General features: G+C 51.3%; 8 protein-coding genes across 8 annotated transcripts; 5 read left to right on the forward strand and 3 right to left on the reverse strand.

Moving 5' to 3' along the window:
• Positions 1-78: 78 nt before the first annotated feature.
• BGZ61DRAFT_365941 (MFS general substrate transporter) lies at positions 79-1,601 on the reverse strand (the record flags this gene model as incomplete). Its single annotated transcript, XM_046241642.1, has 2 exons — positions 79-1,290; positions 1,344-1,601. 2 exons carry the CDS (start codon positions 1,599-1,601, stop codon positions 79-81), a joined length of 1,470 nt encoding a protein of 489 aa, XP_046097427.1.
• Positions 1,602-3,309: 1,708 nt separating this feature from the next.
• On the forward strand, positions 3,310-5,844 carry BGZ61DRAFT_366146 (uncharacterized protein; the record flags this gene model as incomplete). The annotated part of the gene is made up of 4 exons (XM_046241658.1): positions 3,310-3,911; positions 3,975-5,129; positions 5,193-5,214; positions 5,284-5,844. 4 exons carry the CDS (start codon positions 3,310-3,312, stop codon positions 5,842-5,844), a joined length of 2,340 nt encoding a protein of 779 aa, XP_046097428.1.
• A 410-nt stretch (positions 5,845-6,254) lies between these two features.
• Positions 6,255-7,622, reverse strand: BGZ61DRAFT_498661 (putative aminotransferase; the record flags this gene model as incomplete). Its single annotated transcript, XM_046251299.1, has 1 exon — positions 6,255-7,622. One exon carries the CDS (start codon positions 7,620-7,622, stop codon positions 6,255-6,257), a length of 1,368 nt encoding a protein of 455 aa, XP_046097429.1.
• Positions 7,623-8,109: 487 nt separating this feature from the next.
• BGZ61DRAFT_484222 (isocitrate lyase) lies at positions 8,110-9,739 on the forward strand (the record flags this gene model as incomplete). Its single annotated transcript, XM_046249584.1, has 2 exons — positions 8,110-8,216; positions 8,278-9,739. The coding sequence occupies 2 exons, from the start codon at positions 8,110-8,112 to the stop codon at positions 9,737-9,739; spliced, it is 1,569 nt and encodes a 522-aa protein (XP_046097430.1).
• A 570-nt stretch (positions 9,740-10,309) lies between these two features.
• On the forward strand, positions 10,310-13,159 carry BGZ61DRAFT_461830 (uncharacterized protein). Its single transcript, XM_046247222.1, has 3 exons — positions 10,310-10,621; positions 10,673-12,263; positions 12,313-13,159. Exons 1-3 carry the CDS (start codon positions 10,524-10,526, stop codon positions 12,907-12,909), a joined length of 2,286 nt encoding a protein of 761 aa, XP_046097431.1. The 5' UTR covers positions 10,310-10,523; the 3' UTR covers positions 12,910-13,159.
• A 1,893-nt stretch (positions 13,160-15,052) lies between these two features.
• Positions 15,053-15,785, forward strand: BGZ61DRAFT_484224 (uncharacterized protein; the record flags this gene model as incomplete). The annotated part of the gene is made up of 2 exons (XM_046249585.1): positions 15,053-15,299; positions 15,352-15,785. 2 exons carry the CDS (start codon positions 15,053-15,055, stop codon positions 15,783-15,785), a joined length of 681 nt encoding a protein of 226 aa, XP_046097432.1.
• Positions 15,786-17,096: 1,311 nt separating this feature from the next.
• On the forward strand, positions 17,097-18,086 carry BGZ61DRAFT_401086 (methyltransferase domain-containing protein). The gene is made up of 2 exons (XM_046243049.1): positions 17,097-17,831; positions 17,907-18,086. Exon 1 carries the CDS (start codon positions 17,164-17,166, stop codon positions 17,791-17,793), a length of 630 nt encoding a protein of 209 aa, XP_046097433.1. The 5' UTR covers positions 17,097-17,163; the 3' UTR covers positions 17,794-17,831; positions 17,907-18,086.
• Positions 18,087-18,725: 639 nt separating this feature from the next.
• BGZ61DRAFT_122141 (uncharacterized protein) lies at positions 18,726-19,967 on the reverse strand. The gene is made up of 2 exons (XM_046237045.1): positions 19,532-19,967; positions 18,726-19,465 (listed from the first exon to the last, which is right to left on the reverse strand). Exons 1-2 carry the CDS (start codon positions 19,662-19,664, stop codon positions 18,804-18,806), a joined length of 795 nt encoding a protein of 264 aa, XP_046097434.1. The 5' UTR covers positions 19,665-19,967; the 3' UTR covers positions 18,726-18,803.
• Between the last annotated feature and the right edge of the window lie 2,268 nt (positions 19,968-22,235).

Below are 22,235 nucleotides of genomic sequence, written 5' to 3' on the forward strand. Positions count from 1 at the left end.
TTCTCAACTATGAAAAATTTCAGGTACGACATCTTAAGATCAAGGCTCTTCAACTTCAACACCTAAACAATCTTCAATCTACCACACATATCGGAAGTGAATGTTCTCCTTGTCAGTCAAGTCGCGGAAATCAGTGTCGGCGTGGACTCGCTCTCCGGCCGCCCCATCGATAGCATCCCTCCTCCGGTTCTCCCACCAACAATAAGTAGCGTACAAAATAATCATGATCATGGCCAGAATGTAGCTGCCCAGAATTGCCGCAATTCCAAGAGAGTAAAGAGGGGCCTGGTGCGCTTTGAAAAACTGGGGCGCAACAATGTTGGATACACAGTAGGCGATGAAAATGAGCGCATTGGTGGTGACTTTTTTAGTGTGGCCGGCAGTGTTGGCTGTGCTGATACCGAGAGCCACGATGTAAGGTCCGAGGTAGAAATAGGACATGTATAGCGCAGCTAGGCGACCGTTGAAGTTATCCAAGGGAAGCGTATATAGGAAAGTCGCAGAGATTAGACCAACGACGATGCCGAAGATGACCCAGGCAACGCGACACTGCTTGTGAGGAATGTACTTGGCGCAGAGGAAAACGCAACCGTTGCAGATATATGAAGAAGCTGTCTGCATGATTCCAGTTGGCATCATCAGAAGGGTTGATCGCTGAGACGTGTATCCCAATCCTTTGATGACAAGAGGGGCAAAGTTGGTCAGGCCGCCATTGGGAATAGAGATAAAAATGTTGAATAGGAACATCAGCCAGGTCTTGGGATCGAGAAGAGTCTCAATAACCTGGTCCATCTTGAAGGTCTTGTTCTCGACTCCGGTTTGGTCTTCACGGAGTTTGTCGATGACGATGGCCTTCTGGCGCTCAGTCACGAACTTGGCCTTGACAGGGTTATCCGGAAGGAGGAGCCCGATAACACAGGCCCAGACGATGGTCATGGCTCCAGTGATCCAGAACATAGCGCGCCACTGGTGTTCGCCCACAAGGAATCCGATGCCCCATCCGATAGGACCCGTGAAGCAGACGGAAAGACCGGTGTACATAAGGCCAGTTCGGATTGGCTGCTCTCGTCGCGTGTACCACATGCCGAGAACGAGAAAGTTGCCAGGGACGATCGGGGCCTCGAGAGCGCCCAGGAGTACGCGAAGGGCAATAAGAGTCGGAAAGTTGTTGGCGAATCCGGTGGCAATGAGGATTACTCCCCAGACAAGCTGAACGACAAATAGGAGTTTCGCAATGGGGAACCGTTGGAGCAGACTGCCGCTGGGGAGACACCAGAAGAGATAGCCAAACTAAGGCTTCAATTAGCATCAATTCCGAGGCATTGAATCTTGCGAAGACTCACGTAGAAAGCACTGCCGACCCAGCTATAGCGGTCTCCTGTCAGTCCCGTGTCTTCGCGGAACCCGTAAAGCGCAGCTGTTGCAGTGGTGACCTTGTCCATGGCGCCCAGAGTCACGTTGAACCACAAGAGGGGAACAAGGCGCAGATCGAGTTTCCATCTCAATCGCACCCATTCCTTGCGCGTATACGCATTCTCGCCTTCGAGCTGATTGGCGTACTGGGCAGCAATGTCCACGTCGTCGCCATGGTGAGGGCCCATGTCTCCCTGGCTGAGTGAAGATGACTTGGTTAGCTCGCCGGGTGTCGCGAGGTCATGCTTGACGTCATTTAGAGCGTCTGACATGGTGGCAAGAAAGTCAATGAGAAGTTGAAAAGTGAAGAGTTTAATGTGTCGGTGGAGTTGGGTTAGTTGTGAAAAGGTGGATTGGAATGGAGAAAAGAGGGCTCGTTACGAATATATACTGAGAATCCTGTCCGGATACACATGACGGGTGTTATTGGCCACCCACCTAAACTTGACCTTGAACGGGAGATATCTAACTTGGTAGGGATCTAGACCAGGCGATACGGCCCTAACGCAGCTCTGACGGCTTGCGCCAACGTTATCACTGGGTGGAGAGCAACCCGAACGATAATTGTGGAGATGATTAGACTGAGGAGTTGGGTCTTGGCCTTGTTACCCTCGCTAGCTGGTGTCATCGGACTTGACATTCCGAAGCGGAGTTTGCCGGTCCGATGAGGCCACACACACCTGGCCGAGATAAAGACGAAGCCATGTATACGTAGATGTAGCTGTGTCCCATCAAGGGGGAAACAATCCAATAGCTCGTTGATAGTGCGGTAGTATGGGACGAAACGCAAGCGACACGTAACTTACATAGCACAGGTGGCCGCGTCTATGGCCTTTGCTTGCCGGCTCAGCTTCGGCTCAGCTGTAAGTAAATCCTGTCGCATTTTCTTGGTGGACAAATGCATTTAGTGTGGACAGGGTTGGCGACAGGTCTGGGTTACCCTACAGTTCGGGCTGAAAGGAGGGCATTCGGCCGCGACCAGCTGAAGAGGCGGCTTGACTAAAGGTTCAAAGCATTTTCCAAGCACTTTAAAATATAACAGGACAAAAAAGGAACATGAGGGAAATGAAAAGAATTGCTGCAACAACTTGTCTAAGGGCGCAACGGAACACTGATAGTCTCAAGAGTCATACATCAAGAGCGGAAAAAGCGTAACCTTCTAATGACTTGAAAGGAGCAGCTCCTGTAAGTATTGGCTTATATGACAGGCTAGCTCTGATATCATTAAACTCCAGTGCATCAATTGGGACTGTCACGTTATTGCTTGCGCTGCTGCATACAGCTGATACGATACACGCCGGAAAAGTTATATAAGCCATGACAGTCCTGCCCCCAACATCGGCCCCTCTAACTAAATACTTCTCATGCAGCAATAAAAGCACAATGCCAAGGATACATAGCCCCGGTGAATTGATGAAACGAAGATTACGAAAAAATGGATAAATGTGCCCAAATGGCACAGCCACATTGCCACATTGCCAAGGGACCAGGGGCAGCGTCTGTAACCAACCAGGCGCAGTCTGATGATACAACCAAACAACGTGTACAACTGACGGGGCAATTCACGGTCGCAGCTTGGCAAATTAACTGCCCAACAGTTGGGCGGACTGTGAAGCTGTGCGGGCTTTGTTTCGACTGCTTTGGGAACATTGCCGACGCCACTCGTTGTTGTTTGAGTTGTTACCCGAGGTCGGCTGCCTGCTCAGAGCCTGACTGTCTTGATAAAATTAATTATCATTTTCTTTATTTCTTATCTCTCTCTCTCTTCAATTCTCAACTCACCCTCTCTCCATCCCTCAGCTCTTCTTCCAACAATTCGGCGCATTACTGCGTGTTACTTGCGTCGCTGCATACGACAGCCTTCTCCCCGTGGGAGACCGAATTCATGCCGACACAATGTACACCAGACCGCTTATAAGAACCACCTCTTACAGACCCACTCATCAAGATAGGCGTCGGCCATTTCCACTTCAATTTTCATCTCCATCTCCTCCGCCCGAGTCTCTGTCGTCTCCGCTCCTTACGGACATCAGACTAGAAGACAGAACCGGTGCTCGCGACAGGTTCTCTCCAGGATCGGCCGGGCAGACGGAACAGCAGCAGCATGAAGCCTTCACGCCGGGCAAGCGCCTCCGCGGCCCGGGAGAGAACATCTTGGCGCTCTTCCTCTGGGTGCTTCCGTACGGCCTCCAGCCGTCAAACAACGCCGCCGAGTATGGTTTCAAGGCGACGGCCAACGGCATGTGCAAGGACCTGAAGTCGCCGGCCACCAGCAAGGGCATGTTCCTGCTCTTGGTCAACGCCGCCACCGGCGTCGTGGCCGCCATCGTCGCCTACTTCCGGAGCGGTCTTCTGGCGCCGAGCCCGGCCGCGTACCAGAAGTCAGAGGGCAGGCTGTACCTGGGCGTCGAATCCGGTAGAGGTTTCTGCCACGTCAGCTGGCCCCGGAAGGTCATGTATGTGGTGCTGCTGGGCGCATCCCTACCTTTGTACTTTTTGTAAGTCTGCTATTATTGTTGTTTTCTGGTCTGGTTGCCTTCCGTGCCAGTACAGCTTATAAGTTACCTATTAACGACAACTAGGTCCAATAGTCTAGTTTTCACAAAGTACCCTGCGTATAACGCCTACGAGGTCCTCGTGTCCACCAACTTCTTCGACGGCAGGCCATTTGACCTGGCCGGCGTCAACATGACGCGCTACGCCTCCCTCAAGGAGACCGTGACCATGCCGTCGCCCGAACTGCAGTGGCCGGCCGAGTACGGTGGCTCCAGTGGGCTGAACCGCTCGCTTGGGCGGCTGCACCAAGGGCCGACGCTCTGGAAGAACCTCTCCCGCGCTAGCTGCGTCGAGCAGTTCAACGAAGCCCTCTACACCCGGTACAGGACGCTCGTTCTGGTGACTGACTATGACAGCGATAGCGACAGCAACAGCTCGAACTCGGCCCTGGCTGCCAGCGTTTTCCCCGGCTACCGGCTGAAGTCAGCCTCGTCCTCGCTTGTCGCCCTATGTCCCGACAAGTATCTGGAGGCGTACAAAGATACAAGACAACCGCTCAAGACACCGTTCCTGAAATTGGACAAGTCGAACGCGTCGCCTTGGGACGTGACGTTCCTGTCTCCCGCCGAGGCCAACGAGTGGGCGACCAACGGATCGCTGTCGGCGCATGTTTCGGCGAGGGGTAGCCTGAAGCGTCACAATACTGCGTGGCAGGCGTCCCAGCACCCCGATACCTTCGACCCAATGCCGGGTCGAGACCTGTGCTATCACTACCGGGCCGACGACGACCGTTGGGTGTCCAACACCACCAGTATATACCGCGTGCCGCAGTGCCGGCTACGGTACTGCCTCGCCGAGCCCGTCGAGACGCCGCGCATGTGCCAGGTAGTGTACAGCCCGCGCGTCCTCTTCATTCTTTCTGTATTCCTCAGCTGCCTGCTCGCCGTCATCTCCGTCGCCCTCGTGCTGCGGTGCGTGCGAGACGGGATCTACAGCAGGGAGGAGGCGAGCGAGTACTTCCGCCACGAGCAGCCACCGCTCCGCCCGGTCTGGCGCAAAGAATTCTGCAGCAAGTATCCTAGCGGCTCGGGCATGTTTCACCACCGCCGCATACCCAGGCACCTGGCTGCCCTGAGCTTGGTCGTGTTTATCTACGTCTGGGCGCTCTGGGGCAAAGCGCGGAACGCCGGGGAGGATATCAAGTATCCCTCCGGTCCTAGGTGAGTATTATAAGCCGGACAGAAAAAGAAAAAAAACAACGCTGACAAGAGTGGTTACAAAAGGGATGAGAGCTGGTTATTCAAGGTCAGTTTGGCCTCCTTGCGCGATTCCACCCCCGAATGGCCTCTACACTCCGTACTGACTAAAAACCAGGCCCTCGACTTGAACAAGGCTCTCCACATTGTATTCGAGGTGCAATTCTATTTCCAAACCGCCGACGTCCAGAAGCGCTTCTTTCGAGTCACATGCGACAGAGACTACCAGGATCCGGGAACGGAAAGCTTCTTGCAGAAGAGAAGAGAGACCTACCTCAAAATATTGCTGGCCATACGCTCGTTCTTGGTGCACTTTTCGTACGGACTCATCTTCATCACACAGCTGATGGGCGTGGCGCCGCTGGAGGAGGTGGCCGGGACCATCGTGGGCACCAAGCCCCTTGCCTTCACAACGCTGGGCGTGCCGGCCTTCAACGAGCGCTCAAGTAAACTCAATATCTTGTTCCTGCTCTTCAATTTGTTCATCTTCGTTGGCCTCCCGTCGAGCGTCCTGGACGCCATCTTCTACGTCATCGCCAAACGCCACCCCAAGGAGGAGCAAGTCAGGTCCGTCTCGACTGTGGTACTCACCCTCATCGTGTGGCTCATCACGAGCCCGGTCTGGGCCTCCATCTGTGGGTGGGTCCATCCGTTTAAGGGTCGGAATCATGATTATTAAGTTGGGTTGGGAGATCGATCGGTCATTTGGGCCGTGAAGAACGACCGTGTCAATCTGAGTGTATGAGTGTATGAGTGTATGAGTCGGGGAGTTAGGAATCTGAGAGTCCAAGAGATCATTGGTAGTGCGGCATTGATATTTAGCTTGAAAGAAGACACGTATTGTGGTTGGACTGTCGACTTGGTTGCGCGGGATCCTCCAAGCCCAGAATCACAAATTATGTTCTACTCTACTCTAGACGTGATATTAAATAGAACCGGTTTAGGTCTATATTTTGAGTGACAAAACCTACTTTCACTTAATGAGGCCCATAAACAGCCACAGATATATTGGAGGAGGAAACCGTGGGATTACATGTTTGGTTACCGGAAGGAACCTCACAATGGAATAAAACGTATCAATTTAGATAATCAAGTTGCCTTTACCTCTCTAGTCAATTGGGCAAGCCTCTGAATGCCCTCTACAATCTCCTCTTCATTGTGCCACGCCCAGCACAGCCTAATGCCATTACCAAACCCTCGGGACGCCCTCTCGGCACTCTCCTTGTCGCCTTCCACCGTCATCATGCCACCATACGCAAACTTCAAGTCATACCTTTCCAAAGCCAGGGCAGCCAACTCTCCCACACTGACCGATAGATCCTGTGGGACGGTAATGTAGGTGAAGTAGCCACCAGCTACCACATTCATTTTGGAATGACCATTTCTTTCGCCGTTAGAGGTGGGACACGCCTCGTAGGGCTTCCCTGTGGAAACGCAGAAACCGAGAGGAATCAGGTGTTCCTTGATGGCTCTAAACATGGCGTAGTATCTTGAGCGATACGTCGGAATGAGATTATTCACGATGTGTTTCTCGAGCGAGCCAGTCGCGATCATCTCATACACAAGGGTCGCTGCGAGGTGCGAAGGGCAGCCGCCGGAGCGAGTCGCACCGACTTGAGATAATGCAAGAGTGAATGCAGGCGTCGCTTCAGCCCAGCCAGTCCTCACACCAGGCGCGATAATCTTGGAGAAGGATCCGTTGCTCACTGCGTTCCCCCACTCATGCTGTGGTCCGCCATCAAGAGTCCTGTCTAGATCGACAATTCTCGGCGGCACGGACTCGAGTTCGGAAAGAGGAGCATCTTCCTTCTCGGACCACCGCAAGACGTCATAAACATCGTCTGTAACCACCAGCGCATCGAATTCGCGAGCCAGCTTCACAAGTTCACGCCGCCGTCGGAGCGACATGGTCTTGCCGCTCGGGTTGGCAAAGGTGGGAACAGCGTAGATGACATGCTTATACAGATGTCCATATCTTGGTCCAGTCTTGAGCTTGGGTGCTTCTTGGTGCTCTTCCGCATCGACGCGTTGTAAGTTTGAGCGGAGGAACTCAACGTCTAGCCCCTCGTCATCTTCTGGGACACCACGCAATCGGCCCTCGAAGCCAGCGTCTGTAAAGATTGGACAGGCCAAGAAATAGCTCGGTTCAATCATCCAGATCCTCTTGGTGTATCCTGGTTCGGTGAATTTTGCAAGAATATTCCCAAGGTTTGCCGACGCGCCATTGGAGATGCAGATTCGGTCATACGAGATGCATCCCTTTGGCAAGTAAATGGAGGTCAACCAGCTCGCGATTGCTTGTCGCAGGGGTTGATACCCAGCGTCGGGTCCATAAATGAGCGCTGCGGACGTCTTTTTCGGAGACTGTAAGACTTCCGACGCGGAGGTCAATAATTCTAACGCAGGGAAGAGGGAGGGTGATGGCCAGCCTAATTGAAGATTAATCTGCTCAGGCATGATGTCTGTCTAGAAGAAACAGGTGTTCAACAGGGAACTGAACAGAGTGTCGATTGATTGTTATCGTATGTTGATACCAACGTGCAGGGCAGGGTTGCGCTTCTAGTTCTTATCCTCGGGAGGAGATAGTGGCCGGTATGTATCTCATTATTTCCCTGAATTATTCCCGTATTCATTCCTAACCGAATGATACAGTAGGTGAATGATACAGTAGGCAAGGAGTAGATCTGTAGATAGCAGTCTCCGCACTGGCTGGGATCGGAGACGCGAGTGCGACACGTCGGACTCCACATCCCGCACTTGAGAACCTGTGGAGTTGGACTCCGAACCGCAATAGCTTCTCCGTGTACAGTCCGATACATGTCGGGTGTGGATATCCATTCGGTAATAAAACAGGTCCTGTATGCTCACATGAGTGTGCTCATTTACATTGTACTTGGGAGTTTATTTACCGACAGATTCAACAACCAACCCTCACTTAGCCAAAATGCCCAAGATTAATGTTTCCCTCGATGAGGAACAGAAGCTATTCGAAGCTGAAGTTTCCACAATTGAGAAGCAATGGAGTTCACCGCGTCAATCCCACCTGAAGAGGTAAGCTATCTCTACTCCTGGAATTTTAATGAAAACAACGACTAACTCAGATTGACCCCAGACCTTACAATGCACGTACAATTGCTGCGCTAAGGAATCCCATTTCAACATCATCGGCGTCATCTACACAAGCCTTGAAGCTTTGGAACCAACTCTACGAGCATAAAAAGAATGCTACTACCGAACTAACGTTTGGAACCACGGATCCCGTCGTTGTGTCTCAAATGGCTAGAACCCAGCAAACCGTTTACGTTTCCGGCGCGCTGTGTGGATTCTCCGAAGTCGCCATCCCCGGAATGGACCACGCTGATTACCCGTGGGATACTGTGCCCAAGGTGGTAGCCAAGATTTTCAAGTCCCAATTGTGGCATCACCAGAGGCAACAGCAATTCCGTCTCCGCCATCCTAAGGAACAGCGCGCCGAGCTGGAGAACTGGGATTACCTCGCCCCAATCGTGGCCGATGGTGATATGGGCTTCGGCAGCTTAACAACCACCATGAAGATGGCCAAGGAGTTTGTTGATGCGGGCGTGGCTATGATCCATATCGATGACCTGGCCATCGGCATGAAGAAATTCACCGTCGGTCAAGGTCGCACCATAGTGCCGACCAGCGAGTATCTGGACAGGCTGACTGCCGTTCGCATGCAATTCGACATTATGGGAGCAGAGACAATGCTACTCTGCCGTTGTGACACGGATCACTCAGAGTTTATCACGAGCGTGGTAGATGAGAGGGATCACGAATACGTACTCGGTGCGACGAATAAAATTGCGTCTTTGAAGGATCACCTCGCCACGGCACAAGGTGAGGGAAAGAATCTCAAGGCCGCGAGGGATGATTGGAAGGAAAAGGCCGGCCTCAAGACTTTCGACGAAGCTGTCAAGGCAGTGGCATCGGATAGCGAGTACGCGACATACACTTCCGATCTGGGGAAGCAAAAGTTCTGCTCTCTTTCTACACGCCGTGAAATTGCGAGCAAGGCTGTCAGCAAGGAAGTTTTCTTCGATTGGGAGCTGCCCCGTTCAGCAATGGGCCAATACATGTTCCAGTCCAACGTCAAGGCCGTGATTGAGCGAGCGATCGCTGCCGCTCCCCTCGGAGACGTTACCTGGGCTCGAATGGACTCTCCGGTTTGGAAGGACATTGTGGAATTCCACACTGAGGTTCTGAAGGTTTATCCCGAACGTCTCTTCGCATTCGGATATACAGGTGACTACGATTTCGCCAAGGCTGGCTTTACCGATGAACAAGTCAAGACTTTGCCCCAGGATCTGGCCAAGATGAGCATCGTTTGGCAGGTTCAGCCAATCTGGAGCCTGCAAGGCCTCAATCAAGTGACGGAACAGTTTGGGAAAATGTGGGCGGAAGAGGGAATTGCTGGGTATTTGAGAGATATCCAGGGCCCGGCTCTCTCCAGGCAACCCATCACAGATGGATTTGAGAAGCTGAGCTGGTGTGGTGGTTATTTGGCAGATGCATTCTTTGAGACAGTTGCGGGGCAGTCCATCACTGAATTGTAGAGACTCCGATGCAAGACGACAACTAGTTACGTCGTGTAAGCATTGAATAAACCAATCTTACCATGTAGAAGCCGTGCTAAAGGCTAATTTGCCTGCCCAAACACACTAAATTGATGATGAATGTATTCTCTTGCCAAAACCGGCACCGGTGATGTCAATTGACACAACAAACCGTAAGAGGTTTCCGAGGAGGCCGGCCAAATTCCCACCATGGCAATAATCGACATTACATATTGCCCAACTCTCTACTGATAAGCTATATCCACTTCCATTCGTATCTTACAGTAGAAACAGATACGCGATGACGCCAGATAAACAATGCCCCACCGGGTCGCGGGCGCAACACGATAAGAAGAGGATGAATGCATGTACATGGCCCAAAGCCGGATGGGTTATGTATGAATGAAATCTGCCATCTGGACTTGTGGCGGACTTTTAACCAACTGTTTACTTAGACCTGGACTCACATTTATCCAATAACAATCAGCATCAACAATTGAGATGCGGATCCTGTTGAGGAATGGACTGGCTGTTTTGGTCCAACGCTTCTGCAATAATAAGCCTCGCTAGCTGCAATACACGGCTTAGATGAATACCCGACTCGTGCAAGAACTCGGGCTACATCCGGCTAATGACTGCCTTGCCCCCTCCCGAACCGGCGAACACTGAAGAGGGTGCACGCATTAGCAGCTCACATTGACCTCAAGATCGGCATCTACGCCGGAATGGAAGCCTGTGGCGATATCTGACGCTAAAGACTCCTCCTGCGAGGCTGTGATGGGCCATGGACGCGCGCGACCAGGCGACGGCCCGCGGACGGTCACACTCTCCGTCGACTGGCGATGAACCTCCGCTCAAAAGACAGCGCGTTCTCGCCTGCAGGTCAGTCCCTGAATTTCGCCATGAATTGCTAGTGTACTAAGCATCTTTCAGACGATGTCGACACAGGAAGCAACGGTGTGAGGATACGAGGCCCTGCACAAATTGCCAGAAGTCTGGCGATGAGTGCATACCAACTGAGCCGGCTCCTCGGCCACAGATTGACAGCGAGTATATCAGGGCTCTTGAAGAGAGAATTGCTGAGCTGGAATCAATGGACCCTGGACAGAGTCTCGACCACATGCAAGACGCAAGGCCGAATGGACGACCCGTTGCAATCCGGGACGACAATGAAAGGATATCTGGGACTTCCATTCCAAACCACACGCTGGGCGACGCAAACCACGAGAGACAACTAGAAGTCCCAGAGCCGTCTAACACGATCGACACATCGCCCCCTGGACGACGCTTCAGCACAATACAAACCCACCCTCACCATTCCCCGTTGGGCACATTTTCACTCGGAGACGACTCGGATTCCGAAATAGACCATGCGATACCCGGGCTCATCACTTCACCTTCGACGCAACGCGATGATTACAACGGTGTGGCTTCAGAAAACTCACCCAGCATGCACCTCAACTCTCCGCGCGACAGGATCCATCCGGCACAATCTTTGGTCGCGGGTGTGTCTCGGGACGTCGAGGAGACCTTGCTCGCCGCGTACCGGGAGCGCACACAGAGCCAATATCCCTTCTTCTATTGGGGCACGTTCTTAGAATGGCTCTCGGAGTGGAAGAGATGTCCACCTTCTGAGATCAACGCACACTTGTGGCAGGGCTTCTTCGTCAACCTCGTCTACTCAACCGCTCTTTTGGTCCTCTCGTTGACGAGGATTGGCAAGTCAGACGCGCGCACCTTTTACAAAAGCGCCATCACTCTCCTGCCTGCTGTCCTGCGGCAGCCGAATCCCATTCTACACGCCCAGGCATACATGCTTCTGGGAGTGCACGCACTGCATAGAAGTTCCACACATCGCATTCTGTCGCTAGCGTCAACGACGATGCGCTTCTGTGTTCAGCAGCAGTTCTACCTCGCCGAGATGGAGGCGGAACCGAAGACGCCAGCCATTCGTCTAGAGAACCAGCTTCGCCGTCGATGCTTTTGGTCTGCATATAATCTAGACCGGCTTGTCATGTATTCATTTGACATCCCACCTTCGATCCCGGACGCCATGATTACCACTAAACTCTACGCCAACATAGACGACGATGATCTCCCGTCCATAGCTGCCCAAACGCCATCGGACCAAGAATTGCCTGACTCGACGACATTCACCTCTGTTTCCTCTTCCTTGCACATTCTGCAATGCCGACGGATACAATCGGAGATTGCCGGGTACACTCTCCGCTGGGACTACAAGGATCAGTTTGCCGAGTCTCTAGATTGGAGAATTCGTATCCTCGCCGAGATGGAAAACTACAAATCTCGAGTCCAGACATTCTCTGATCCGCAGTCCAAAGGCCATACCTCGCATAGGTGGCTTGCTATGATATATCACTATACGTTACTAAATCTCTACCGGCCGACAAAGGAGAGTGTCCTGGGGCCTGCTGGAGACTGGTCAGTCCAGGCAAGTAGCCAAGCATGTCTGATGTTTCGAAAGTCCCAAATGGATCGCAAGATTGCGCAAGCATGGCTTGGGGTGAGTTGACTCCTGGACCGTCCAGACGCAAGACTAACCATGTGGATAGCTGCTTGTTCAATTTCAGTCTGGAATCACTCTTTTATACTGCTTCTGGGCCACACCGCCAGAGCATCGCACCGAAAATTACCACTCACCTGACGTCTCTGACGCCCTCAGGGCGTGCTCAAATATCCTTGCCATTATGGCCGATCGTTGGCCCAAAGCCGACTGCCTCAGAGATGTATTCGAACTTCTGGCACGCGAGATCCCTCTAGTTGATCAAACAAACAGAGTCATCAACAGAATCTCTGAAAAGGCTGTAACAAGCATCCGAGGGAAACTTCCACAAGTTCGTGCGCTTGTTGTCCATCGTTCAATCTTGCGAATGCTCGATGAAATGGTTTCCGAGGACTTCCCCCACATCAGCGTCACTCCGCCGCCATTTACCCAAGTGCCTGAAACCAACAGGCTCGAGACTTCTCAAACGCAAAGATTAATTATAAACCCCCAATTGGATACGACTCCGGGAACGATGGCATTTGAGATGCCCTTCTCCGCTGAACAAATGTATGCAGTTGACAGATCCAGTATTGGCGTCTCGGCGCTTGGCACTGAGGAGCTACTGGAATTTCCCCGCATGTTTGACTTTGATGCCTGGGCATAACCTATTATCGCAAGTTCTTGATTGCTTGGATGGAAACTCGTTGTACGAGTAAGAATTTATGATCAGATCAGATGTGGATGCCGTCACGTCCCTTACCCGATTGTTCTGGATAGTGAAGTACGTTCTCGTAGAAGGTTATGTCCTTTTCGAGTCTCTCTCCTTCTCATTCCAGATGCAATTAGATCGTCCCCGATACGTCTGATTCGTCGCGATGAAATCATTAGGTCTAGGGTAGGAAGAATGCGTTGATGCCTCTTTATTACTTGATCTACATGTGCCCAGCTTGTATTGATGGCTTTGTGAACACGGCGGCTAGCAGTAATTGTCCAACTGCAGCTTCATCCGCTGTAACCATCAGGACAGAGTCTCTCAAGATCGGTGGTTTCTGTTGTAGGGGCTTGGGAATTATCCCCAATAAATACAGTCAGCAGATTCCCAGCCCCTTTCCCTTACCCTAGCTGTGGGGCTGGCTTGTCTTGCGGACCACAATTTAACACATAGCCACCCTGTATCAATAGCCAATATCGATCCTCTTCTTTATCTGCTGTTGAGGATAAAGAATGCCCTTCTGGCATGGTTGGCAATGAATACCCGTTTACGACGAGTCTCCCTTCTGACAATCGGACCAGACTCAAACCCGGTGCGCGCACAGCAACCAGCCTCCGCCTGATGACTGCTGTCACACCCTGGCTAATATTTTGAATGGTGCTTCTTGACTATTAGACTTTCATAATGCCTGGCTAGTTTCTGGACTAAAAGCACCATATGTGTCTCCTCGCTACGACTAAGAATTAGACACAACGTCACGTACCCTACACATGCTTTTATAATCGCAAGCGTGGCTGCAGCAGCCACAACGTTTATTCTCGTATTCTGTTTTTGTAATCCAAACGAGGGTCAGTGGGATTCTACAGTCCGCAAATATTTCCCAGCATCGGCCTTAAGCTACTATTTTATCTCTACTGCCGATATTATAACGGATTTCTCCCGCATTCTTTGCTTCTCTGGACTCTGGTTCTCACTTGGAAAAGAAATGCTTGAAACTTATGCATCTTGAGTTTCCGTGCTCTGTAGGTCGAGTCGAGAGTATGAAACTGAGACTTTGGATTAACAAGGCTGGTTAGAATGTGCCAATACCGCCACCGCGGTTCGCATGAAATCTTGTTCTGACTACAGTCACCACACAAACCACCTATTTGGTATCTTGGCGCAAAGAATGAGAAGTCCATGTGGCAACACTCACGATCCTAGATGGCATGGCTAATGCCGTCGTGTGATCCGCAATTGAATTAGGGGTAGGACTGAGTGCCAGGTCTACTCCTGCCTTATGGCGTCTCCTGCGATGGATCTCCAACGGATCCTTGACGGATTCCGCAACCCCTCCCCCAGCTTAAAGGAGACTAAGGTTTCAGTGGGAGATGGGAAGTCGATCTTTTCGAATTAACTGACCCTCGTCAGACGTCACCGACTGGCCAGTCAGAGCGGAGACGTCGACCAAGATTGAGATGGCCGCTCCATTAGAGCCCGTGTCTCGTGGTAAGGATGGTCCTTCCATTACCAGGCGGTCTGCTTCCTCGACCCTCAATCAATTCCGTGATATCCAGGTACCCAGCGCGACTTGACGCTAGTTCGTCTGTCAGTGTAGCCGTTGGGTATTATGTACGGGCTCAAGTCTGCGGCCGGACACTGACCGGTACTCACTATGTCAATGCGTTTCGATCTGCAAGAAACCAACCCCAAGCTAAAACCATGTCAACAAGTGAGTTTTGAAATAACGGGTCATAGGGTAGCATTGAACTTGCAAGGTGACAGGCTTCAATGGATCCTAGCGTGGACTGACCAATAGGATCAGCCGGTCGATCTCTAACAACCCTACGAAAGGAATCACTCCAAACTAGTCTATTATTGCGATCGGCTCAGGACTTGTCACTACTGCTACACTACGCCATGCTTTGCCGAAAGTCGCCCATGACCCCTTTTTGGAGACCCTCCCGTGATGTTGGCAGTGAACTGGCGGCGTATATTTAAACTCGCGATGTCAGCTGTATGCCATTTCTTCACACTTCACACACTTCACCATCATTCCACTCAAGTCACTCTTTTAACCAACTCAACCAAGTCACTCTTTTTTCAATCCTTCAAAATGAAGTTCAGCCTCTTCTCCGTCGCCGCTCTGGCCTCCTCTGCTTTCGCCATCCCCCTCCTCAACACTGTCCTCCCTACCGTGAAGGGAGTCGTTCCTACTGTGGAGGGAGTCGTTCCTACCGTCGAGGGAGTCGTCGGCAAGGTCACCCGTGGTGTCGCAATTCCGGATGTCACAGACGCTGCTGGTCTGGTCAACACTCTGACCGTCGTCGTGTCGGACGTCAAGACCCAAACTTCCGCCATTAGTATGCCAATCCCAAGCTCATACTATTGCTTCTTACTGACATAACTTGACAGAGGTCATTGTTTCCAAGGTCAACACCAACGAGATCAAGAAGGTTGTTGCCATCACCGAAGTCTCCAAGCACCTATCTACCGTGAACGACATCCTCACCGCCGCCGTTGGCTCGCTCACTGGTGTTGTTGGCCTCCACATCGACCAGACTGACGTCAGCAACGTTCTCAACCTTGTCATCGTTTTGGTCAAGGAGATTGTTACAATCGTCGAGGAAATTGTTAGCGTTCTGGGACTTGGCCCGGTGATCACCGTCATTGTGAGCACTGTCTTGAGCACAGTCTCCAGCCTGCTGCTTCTTGTCACCGGCCTGGTCGGTGGCATCATTCCTGGCCTTGTCAACACCCTCTCCCCTATTCTGGAGTCCTTTGACGGCAGCATCCTGGGTGGTATCTTGACCCCTGTTGCCACTGTCCTCACCGGTCTTACCGTCTAAGGCTGTGTGATTTCTTGAAGTGCTGGATAGGGGTATGTTCAGGTTGAGAAGTCCAAGTTACATGTTGGATACTTAATGCTGGCTATGGGCCGCTATAACTAGCTTTGTCATTCACGTATATATTCAACCTGAACACTTAATACATCTCAATCCATTATACTGTCCCAAGCGCAACCGTGGTTAGAGTAGACTGGGCCGGGATTCCCCGCAACCCCCCTGCAGTTTGTTGCTGAGGGCCTAGAGTAGCGGTGAATTGAGCGTTAGTAGTGCCATTTAGCTTGACCCATGTTGGTACTAGGTCGTTCTAGGCTTCTCCCAACAATCTGCTCCTGGCTGGAACAGTATTCTGTGTCAAGGTTGCTTGGGCTCAGGCTGTCATCTTATTGCGCTTGCATTCTGCGCTTTTGATTAAGCGTAAGATATTAACGTATACTGACCAAAAAAGTTATAGCCATCCGGGTAAATGATCTATACTTTCTCTATCAACTGATGCGACATTTCCTGTGCGCATTGCTGTGACTAACTTGCCGCCCGCTTGAATTCTACCAAGTCCCCAGTAGACACCAGTTTAGAATTGCACCAACCCAGGGGCCATGTTTTGATCCTACAACGATATAACCTGCATAACCATTTGACCTCGGGTTTAGTTTGAAACCATGGCATCAGCCGGTAAAAGGAGCGCGTTGACCGTGCCCCAGAGATCGCCACCATTGACGGCAAGAAGTGCCGCGTCCTTGATCGTCCAAGGAGGCTAACATAAGTAGCTGCAAGAAATCATTTTAACATCAAACCATGGCCGCCTTCCCCCCCGGGCTCTAGTGCTCAGGACTGACACAGATCCTCCGAGTCAGTAAATCTTCAGGAATCGCACTAGCAGGGGCCGTGCCACATCCGCGAGAATACGGAGGATGTATTGTGATATGGTAAATTTAATTTTGTTCCTCTAAGCTATGATAATCTTCATCTCCATTTTAAATTACCTATTAGCAAGCTATATTTCTGGCACCAGCTATTGTAATTTCCTTCTTAATTGTAACCCTTTTGGCCTCCGCAGGTGAAGCTCACCCGGCCCCGTCTGCTCACGCCATTGGCCTGAGTGCTGAAGCCGAATGCACATCATCGTCCTAATCACTGGGAAATGCAATATATAGCAATTTCTTGGTTGATGTCGGTATCAAAGACGTTCAGGATTCCTGGAGAACCTGTCCACGTGGGTATTTAGTCATGCAGAGTAACCGAATTTGACGTCATGGCCATTCAAGCGCGGGGAAGTGAGGGATATTAGCTGCTCTATTGAATCTCTTTAAGGCACTGGTATTTCGGTTCTCTAAATTAATTTTACTATCTCAATCATACTAGGTCTACTATTTCGGCTGCCATGTCTCACTTCGATAAAACCCAATCTCTCTCGAGCGTTGCCGACGCACGTTCGCTGTACGATGAATGGGCGACGAGCTACGAGAAGGAAATGACTGGGGAGACTCACAACTATGTCGCCCCCGCCGTTGCCAGCGCATACGTCATGAAATGCTTGAACGCACCAAGTATTGATGAAAACATTGAAATACTAGACGCCGGATGCGGCACTGGCCTTGTCGGTACTCACCTATCCAAGTTGGGCGCCAAAAAGATCGATGGACTGGACCTGAGTCCTGGAATGCTTGAAATCGCTCGCAAAACAGAAGTGTATCGATCACTGGAGGAATCCGACTTGTCTCAGCGTCTTTCTTTAAGGGACAGCTCCTACGACATGGTTGTCTGTGTTGGCACATTAACGGGAGGCCATGTTGGCCCGGAGGCCCTTGATGAGTTTGTTCGGATCACCAAGGTAGACGGGTTTGTTGTTGCAACAGTGCGCGATACTTACTGGGAAAGTGGTGGGTACAAGGCGAAGGCAATAGCTTTGGCTGAGGAAGGGAAGGCACAAATTGTGAATGACGACGTCGATGACTATCGACCTGGAGCTGGAGTCAAGGCTAGAATGTTGGTGCTGAAGGTCTTGGAGTAGTAACAATCACCCACAATCGCCCTGAGTATGTATCATGGGTAAGTGGCCGAATCCCTTCCTTTGGCTACTCGTTACTAGTTATTGTTTCAATACTAATTAACTCGGAGGGGAAGCTCAAGTACACCAAAAGCCATTTCTCTTTCTAGTCGAGCTCCTGTCGCTCTGAGCTGAGTCGCCCAGAGTTCAGGCCGAGGCAGGCTGAGCTTGGGTTGAGTGTCTTGGAAGGGCCAGATGTGAGACTATCTGCCCGTTTTGGACACCATTTGGACCACTCTATCTCTAATACTATCACCTCGTCTTTCTTGATCGATGGCTTGACATGGTTACCGTTGTTATTATTAACATTGTACTTCAAGGATTTTCTGCTCACAAGAGATGCGGTCATACTCGCAGTTGAGTTGATCGCGATGTCTATTCTTTTTGCCAAATGTTCCAGAAATGACTATCGTCTATGATCTCAGTTTCAAATTATTAATGTCATTCAGAGTCGAATCGGAGTACGGTGATACAAGACCACTACGTCATATTTCTGCCATGACCTGGAGAACTTTCGGGGGCTTCTGTAAAGGATTTCTCGAAATCGAGCGTACAGTTTTTTACCCTCTTGCTCCCACCTTCTCGCACTCGCAAATACTACTTCCCCTAGTCCGATAATCCATAGGATCAACCTCGAATAATAAGATCTAAAGGTTCTGTTCACAATCCTGCGTAAATTGGCTTTGGTACTCATCACACCCATTGGAGAGATTGCCCAGTCCTCCGTGTTCACAAAATTCGCAATGTGTAGTGCACACCAGTACAGACGTGCTCAAGCAACTTGATACCTGGTCAATGGAAGGATTTCGAGTACCCAGGGTGCCAGAAAAGGGGGAAGACAGTGTGCTGAAGGAACGGCAAGGGCGAACCAAACTACGCTGACAGACCTAAATTGAGTCGACATTATGCCATTCCTTCTCGTTCTTGGTATTGCGTAACACAGATAGGGCAATAATTGGCTCGTCCTGATATCCCTAGCCCTCCGCAACGAAATCCGCAATATCCTCACAGGTGTCTACCTCCGCGATGAATCCTACAACTGGCGCAACTGGTACGAGTACATGCGCCTGGGTGCCGGTGCCGTCCGCACCGCTAACAAAGACCTGCTCATCACTCCAACCATCTAAAGCACACGTGCCGCCTCCCTTCTCCGAAGGGAACAACCCATATCCTGAGCTAGGCTCAATGGATCCAAATTGCATATCGGGGAAGTCGACGAAGATGCTGTTAAAGGTATTGAAATCTTCGAAATTCTCAAAATATGGCGGCGGCTGGAACGGTTGTAGCTCATTTTCTACGCTGAGGCGTACTTTAGTTGAGCCAGTTTGTTGAGCTTTGGAGGAAGCGCTGCCAGAGCTTGTCTCGCCTCCAGTAGTTGCTGCGGCGGGAGCGGTAGCGATAGCGTTGGCCGCTCGCATAGCTTTGTAAATGTCCAGCAATCGAAGCTGCATATCCCACACGGTGCCGATCAGCTGGCTCCGAAGGTTTTCCTCGAGACGGTTGAGACGCTCGGTAATGAGGATCTCGAGCTCTTGCCGCACGTGGACTGGAGGTTCTCGTAGGAACTGCTCGTATCGAGTGAACTCGGAATCTGAGCCCTTCGTGTCATCAACCCCAGTGCTAGTGTACTGGTAGTCTGTCATCTATGGTCAGAGTTCGGGTCCAGTACCGGCTGAGCTAAAGAATGGGGGATTGATCTTACATGGACAGGGAATGGATATCGGATCGGCTCGTGGGAACAATATGAGATACATGTCGTTCCATTTTTCGGCCTCCGTCTTATACTTGTGCGACTGCTTCCGGGTTCTTAGTTGCTCCTTTTGTGTCGTGTCCATGCCTTCAATTGGGGGCTGCTCTCGAAATTCGCAACGTTCCGGCCTTTTCAGATGGTCATCTTTGAGCCTGTCATTTTCGAACGTTTCATGGCATATTGGGCATGCTATGGGTAGGGCGTGGCTTCGGTAGACATGTTCTCTGAGCTGGGTCAGCGATCTATGTGGCAATTGTGGGCTTGTTCATCAAGTGCCCACTTAACTCGGTGGACAGTATTCCATCCAGGGCCTGAGCATGTTCTCCGTTGACAGTATTTGTCCGGTTCTTTCTTAAAGAACGGACACGCCAGCCTCTGTTGTTCTTCGTCTACGGCATGGGGTTGGCTGTGCGGGCCTGGTCGTGGCCGCTTGTGGCCCTGATCGTCCTCGTCCTCGTCCTCATCCTTTCGCTTTCTTGAAAGTTTTTGGCTGGGCGGCGTGATACCACGGGACGAACTGTGGGATAGACTCTGCGATGTGCCACCATTTTGGCGCTGTGGACTACTGTTTGTGCTGCCGCCGGTCCCAGAGCCATGGGAACGGACGTGGGGGCTAGGGGAGGGACAGCCGGAAAAGAGGGAGTAGAAATATCCCATTTGGCGATCAAGGAGGACTTTCATCCTGTTGGCTATGGAGATGGGGTGGTCTTCATCCTCAGAAGAACTAACCTCCGAGGAGGTTGAGGTTGGCGATGTACTTGGCGACTCTGGGGCTCCCTCTCGGTTAATCGGCGACTTCTCTGTATCGACTGCGGTTTGCGGTACGTTTGGTCTAGCGGAGTCCGGCGCTGTATCGATTCGAGTGACTGATTCTAGTATTCGAATTTTACCCGTATCTGATCCTCTTTGATGGACAGTAATACCAAAAGCTTTTGCTGGTGATGCAGACCGTTCGAGCTGCTCTAGGTCTTTGGCGTTGTCATGGTCATCACGCCCGGTGCCTGCACCAAGATATTGCACTGGTGTGTGATTTTCCAAAGAGTATTGACTTGGATACCTCCCGAAGGGCTTGTCGTACCACGCAGTTTGATCCAGCAGCGTAGGGTCTACGTCGGCGTCCTTCAATCTGCCTATTGTCGCATTACCTATGTTCATAAGAAGACCCGAGTCTATGGCTAGCCAAGAGAAATCGATTTCCTGACTCAAAGACTCCACAACATCGCTGTTTGGCCCATAAGACCCACTATCTTTGCTCGGTGTATCGTCTGGTGTCGGCGATGTATACACGGTCGTGTTCACCACCTCGCCTGCACCAAACTCGAATGACCCGAATGTGGAGAAAAGGCTCTGCGGGTCAATCGTTGTGTTGGCCCAAGAACCATTCGGTGCCCATATTGCGCTGCTGCCAGACAAGTGACTGCCCGGGGAAGCCATTTCTATGCGGAGCCAAGGTGCGCAGAAATACGAGAGCCACTGGAAAACCAGCATCGCGATGGCCAACGGGCGGACGACAGGACGACCGAGGTGTAGAAGTGGCTTGCTAGATCCAAGTCGTCCACAGCTAACCACTTTCACTGTCGATGCCGCACCCGTGCCCATGTTTGACACCTGTTTGTCGCCAACCGGCTTTGCGCCGGCCTTGTCTGCTGCGACATCAGCATTCATGACTGCTGACGTCACTGACGACCTGGCGGCAATGATGAAGATGTGGTGATAACTGCGATACCAAAGACGCGCCGCGATGCAGGCAGGTCGCAGGCTGAGTCGTCAAAGCAAAGACCTTGAACCAGTATTTCGTTGCGTGCAGACTGATGTGCCGTGGGTTCGACAGCCCAGATGTACCCGTTTGAAAGACGCTGTCGAGGTTTTGCGCAATTGCGCAGGATCTTGAGCGAGCTGAGAATGACTAAGTTAAGACATGGCGTTGTGGCTGTGCAGGAAGTTGATGTAAACCGGGCGCTTGCCAGTGGCTGATAGAAGCACAACCGAAAGTCGCACATTCACAGCTAATAAGGGCGATAGGGCAGAAGATATTCGTAGGTGACCTCAGAAGCAAGACGGACAAACGGACACACGGGGTTACCATCAAATGTCACTTTCACGCGGCCAAGACACAACCAGGCCTTGGAAGAAAGAAGCGGAAATCTGGCCACACTAAAGGATTGGTTACAGCCCGTTCTCAGGGGGTGAGAAATGCTGATGCGGGCTGAGAGAGGTTAACAAATACCTGAACCGAACTTGAGCCAGCGGGCGAAAAAGCCGTAAAAGTCTGGATACGGACAGCTGATGATCCCGTCACGTTTCTCCTCGTAGAGGCTCCATGATCAGGCCTCTGCAATTAATCATGGGAGAGACTAGACCCAGCTTGGCCAAGATATCAAGCCTAAGCCTCTTTAGATCGGCTACAGCGATTCTCTTCAGGTAGTAGTCACATTCACATTTGCAGCGCCTACATCAGGATCCTTCTGGCTTGATAACAAGGTGCGTAACGTTAGCCGTAGGACTGCAAGAAATGCGCCCGAAATGTTCAAATACAAGAGTGCGGTCCGGTGGGAAAAGAGTGTGACTGAGTATCTTCGGTCTCAGTTGTGATGATCAGATCATTTGCCTAGGGCCTACTCCGTAGGATCGAAGCCCGACGTTAGCGATGAAGAGA

The sequence above is a fragment of the Ilyonectria robusta genome, assembly GCF_021365365.1.
Source record: "Ilyonectria robusta strain PMI_751 chromosome Unknown BGZ61scaffold_29, whole genome shotgun sequence".
Lineage (NCBI taxonomy): Eukaryota > Fungi > Ascomycota > Sordariomycetes > Hypocreales > Nectriaceae > Ilyonectria > Ilyonectria robusta.

What these genes read in the sequence shown, in the direction of transcription:
- BGZ61DRAFT_461830 (XM_046247222.1), top strand. Translation starts at nt 10,524, where the DNA reads ATGGACGCGCGCGACCAGGCGACGGCCCGCGGACGGTCACACTCTCCG. An exon ending in CAGCGCGTTCTCGCCTGCAG is followed by an intron (nt 10,622 to 10,672) that starts GTCAGTCCCTGA and finishes AGCATCTTTCAG; the next exon opens with ACGATGTCGACACAGGAAGC. An exon ending in TTGCGCAAGCATGGCTTGGG is followed by an intron (nt 12,264 to 12,312) that starts GTGAGTTGACTC and finishes CCATGTGGATAG; the next exon opens with CTGCTTGTTCAATTTCAGTC.
- BGZ61DRAFT_122141 (XM_046237045.1), bottom strand. Translation starts at nt 19,664, where the DNA reads ATGGACACGACACAAAAGGAGCAACTAAGAACCCGGAAGCAGTCGCAC. An exon ending in GATATCCATTCCCTGTCCAT is followed by an intron (nt 19,466 to 19,531) that starts GTAAGATCAATC and finishes CATAGATGACAG; the next exon opens with ACTACCAGTACACTAGCACT.
- BGZ61DRAFT_401086 (XM_046243049.1), top strand. Translation starts at nt 17,164, where the DNA reads ATGTCTCACTTCGATAAAACCCAATCTCTCTCGAGCGTTGCCGACGCA.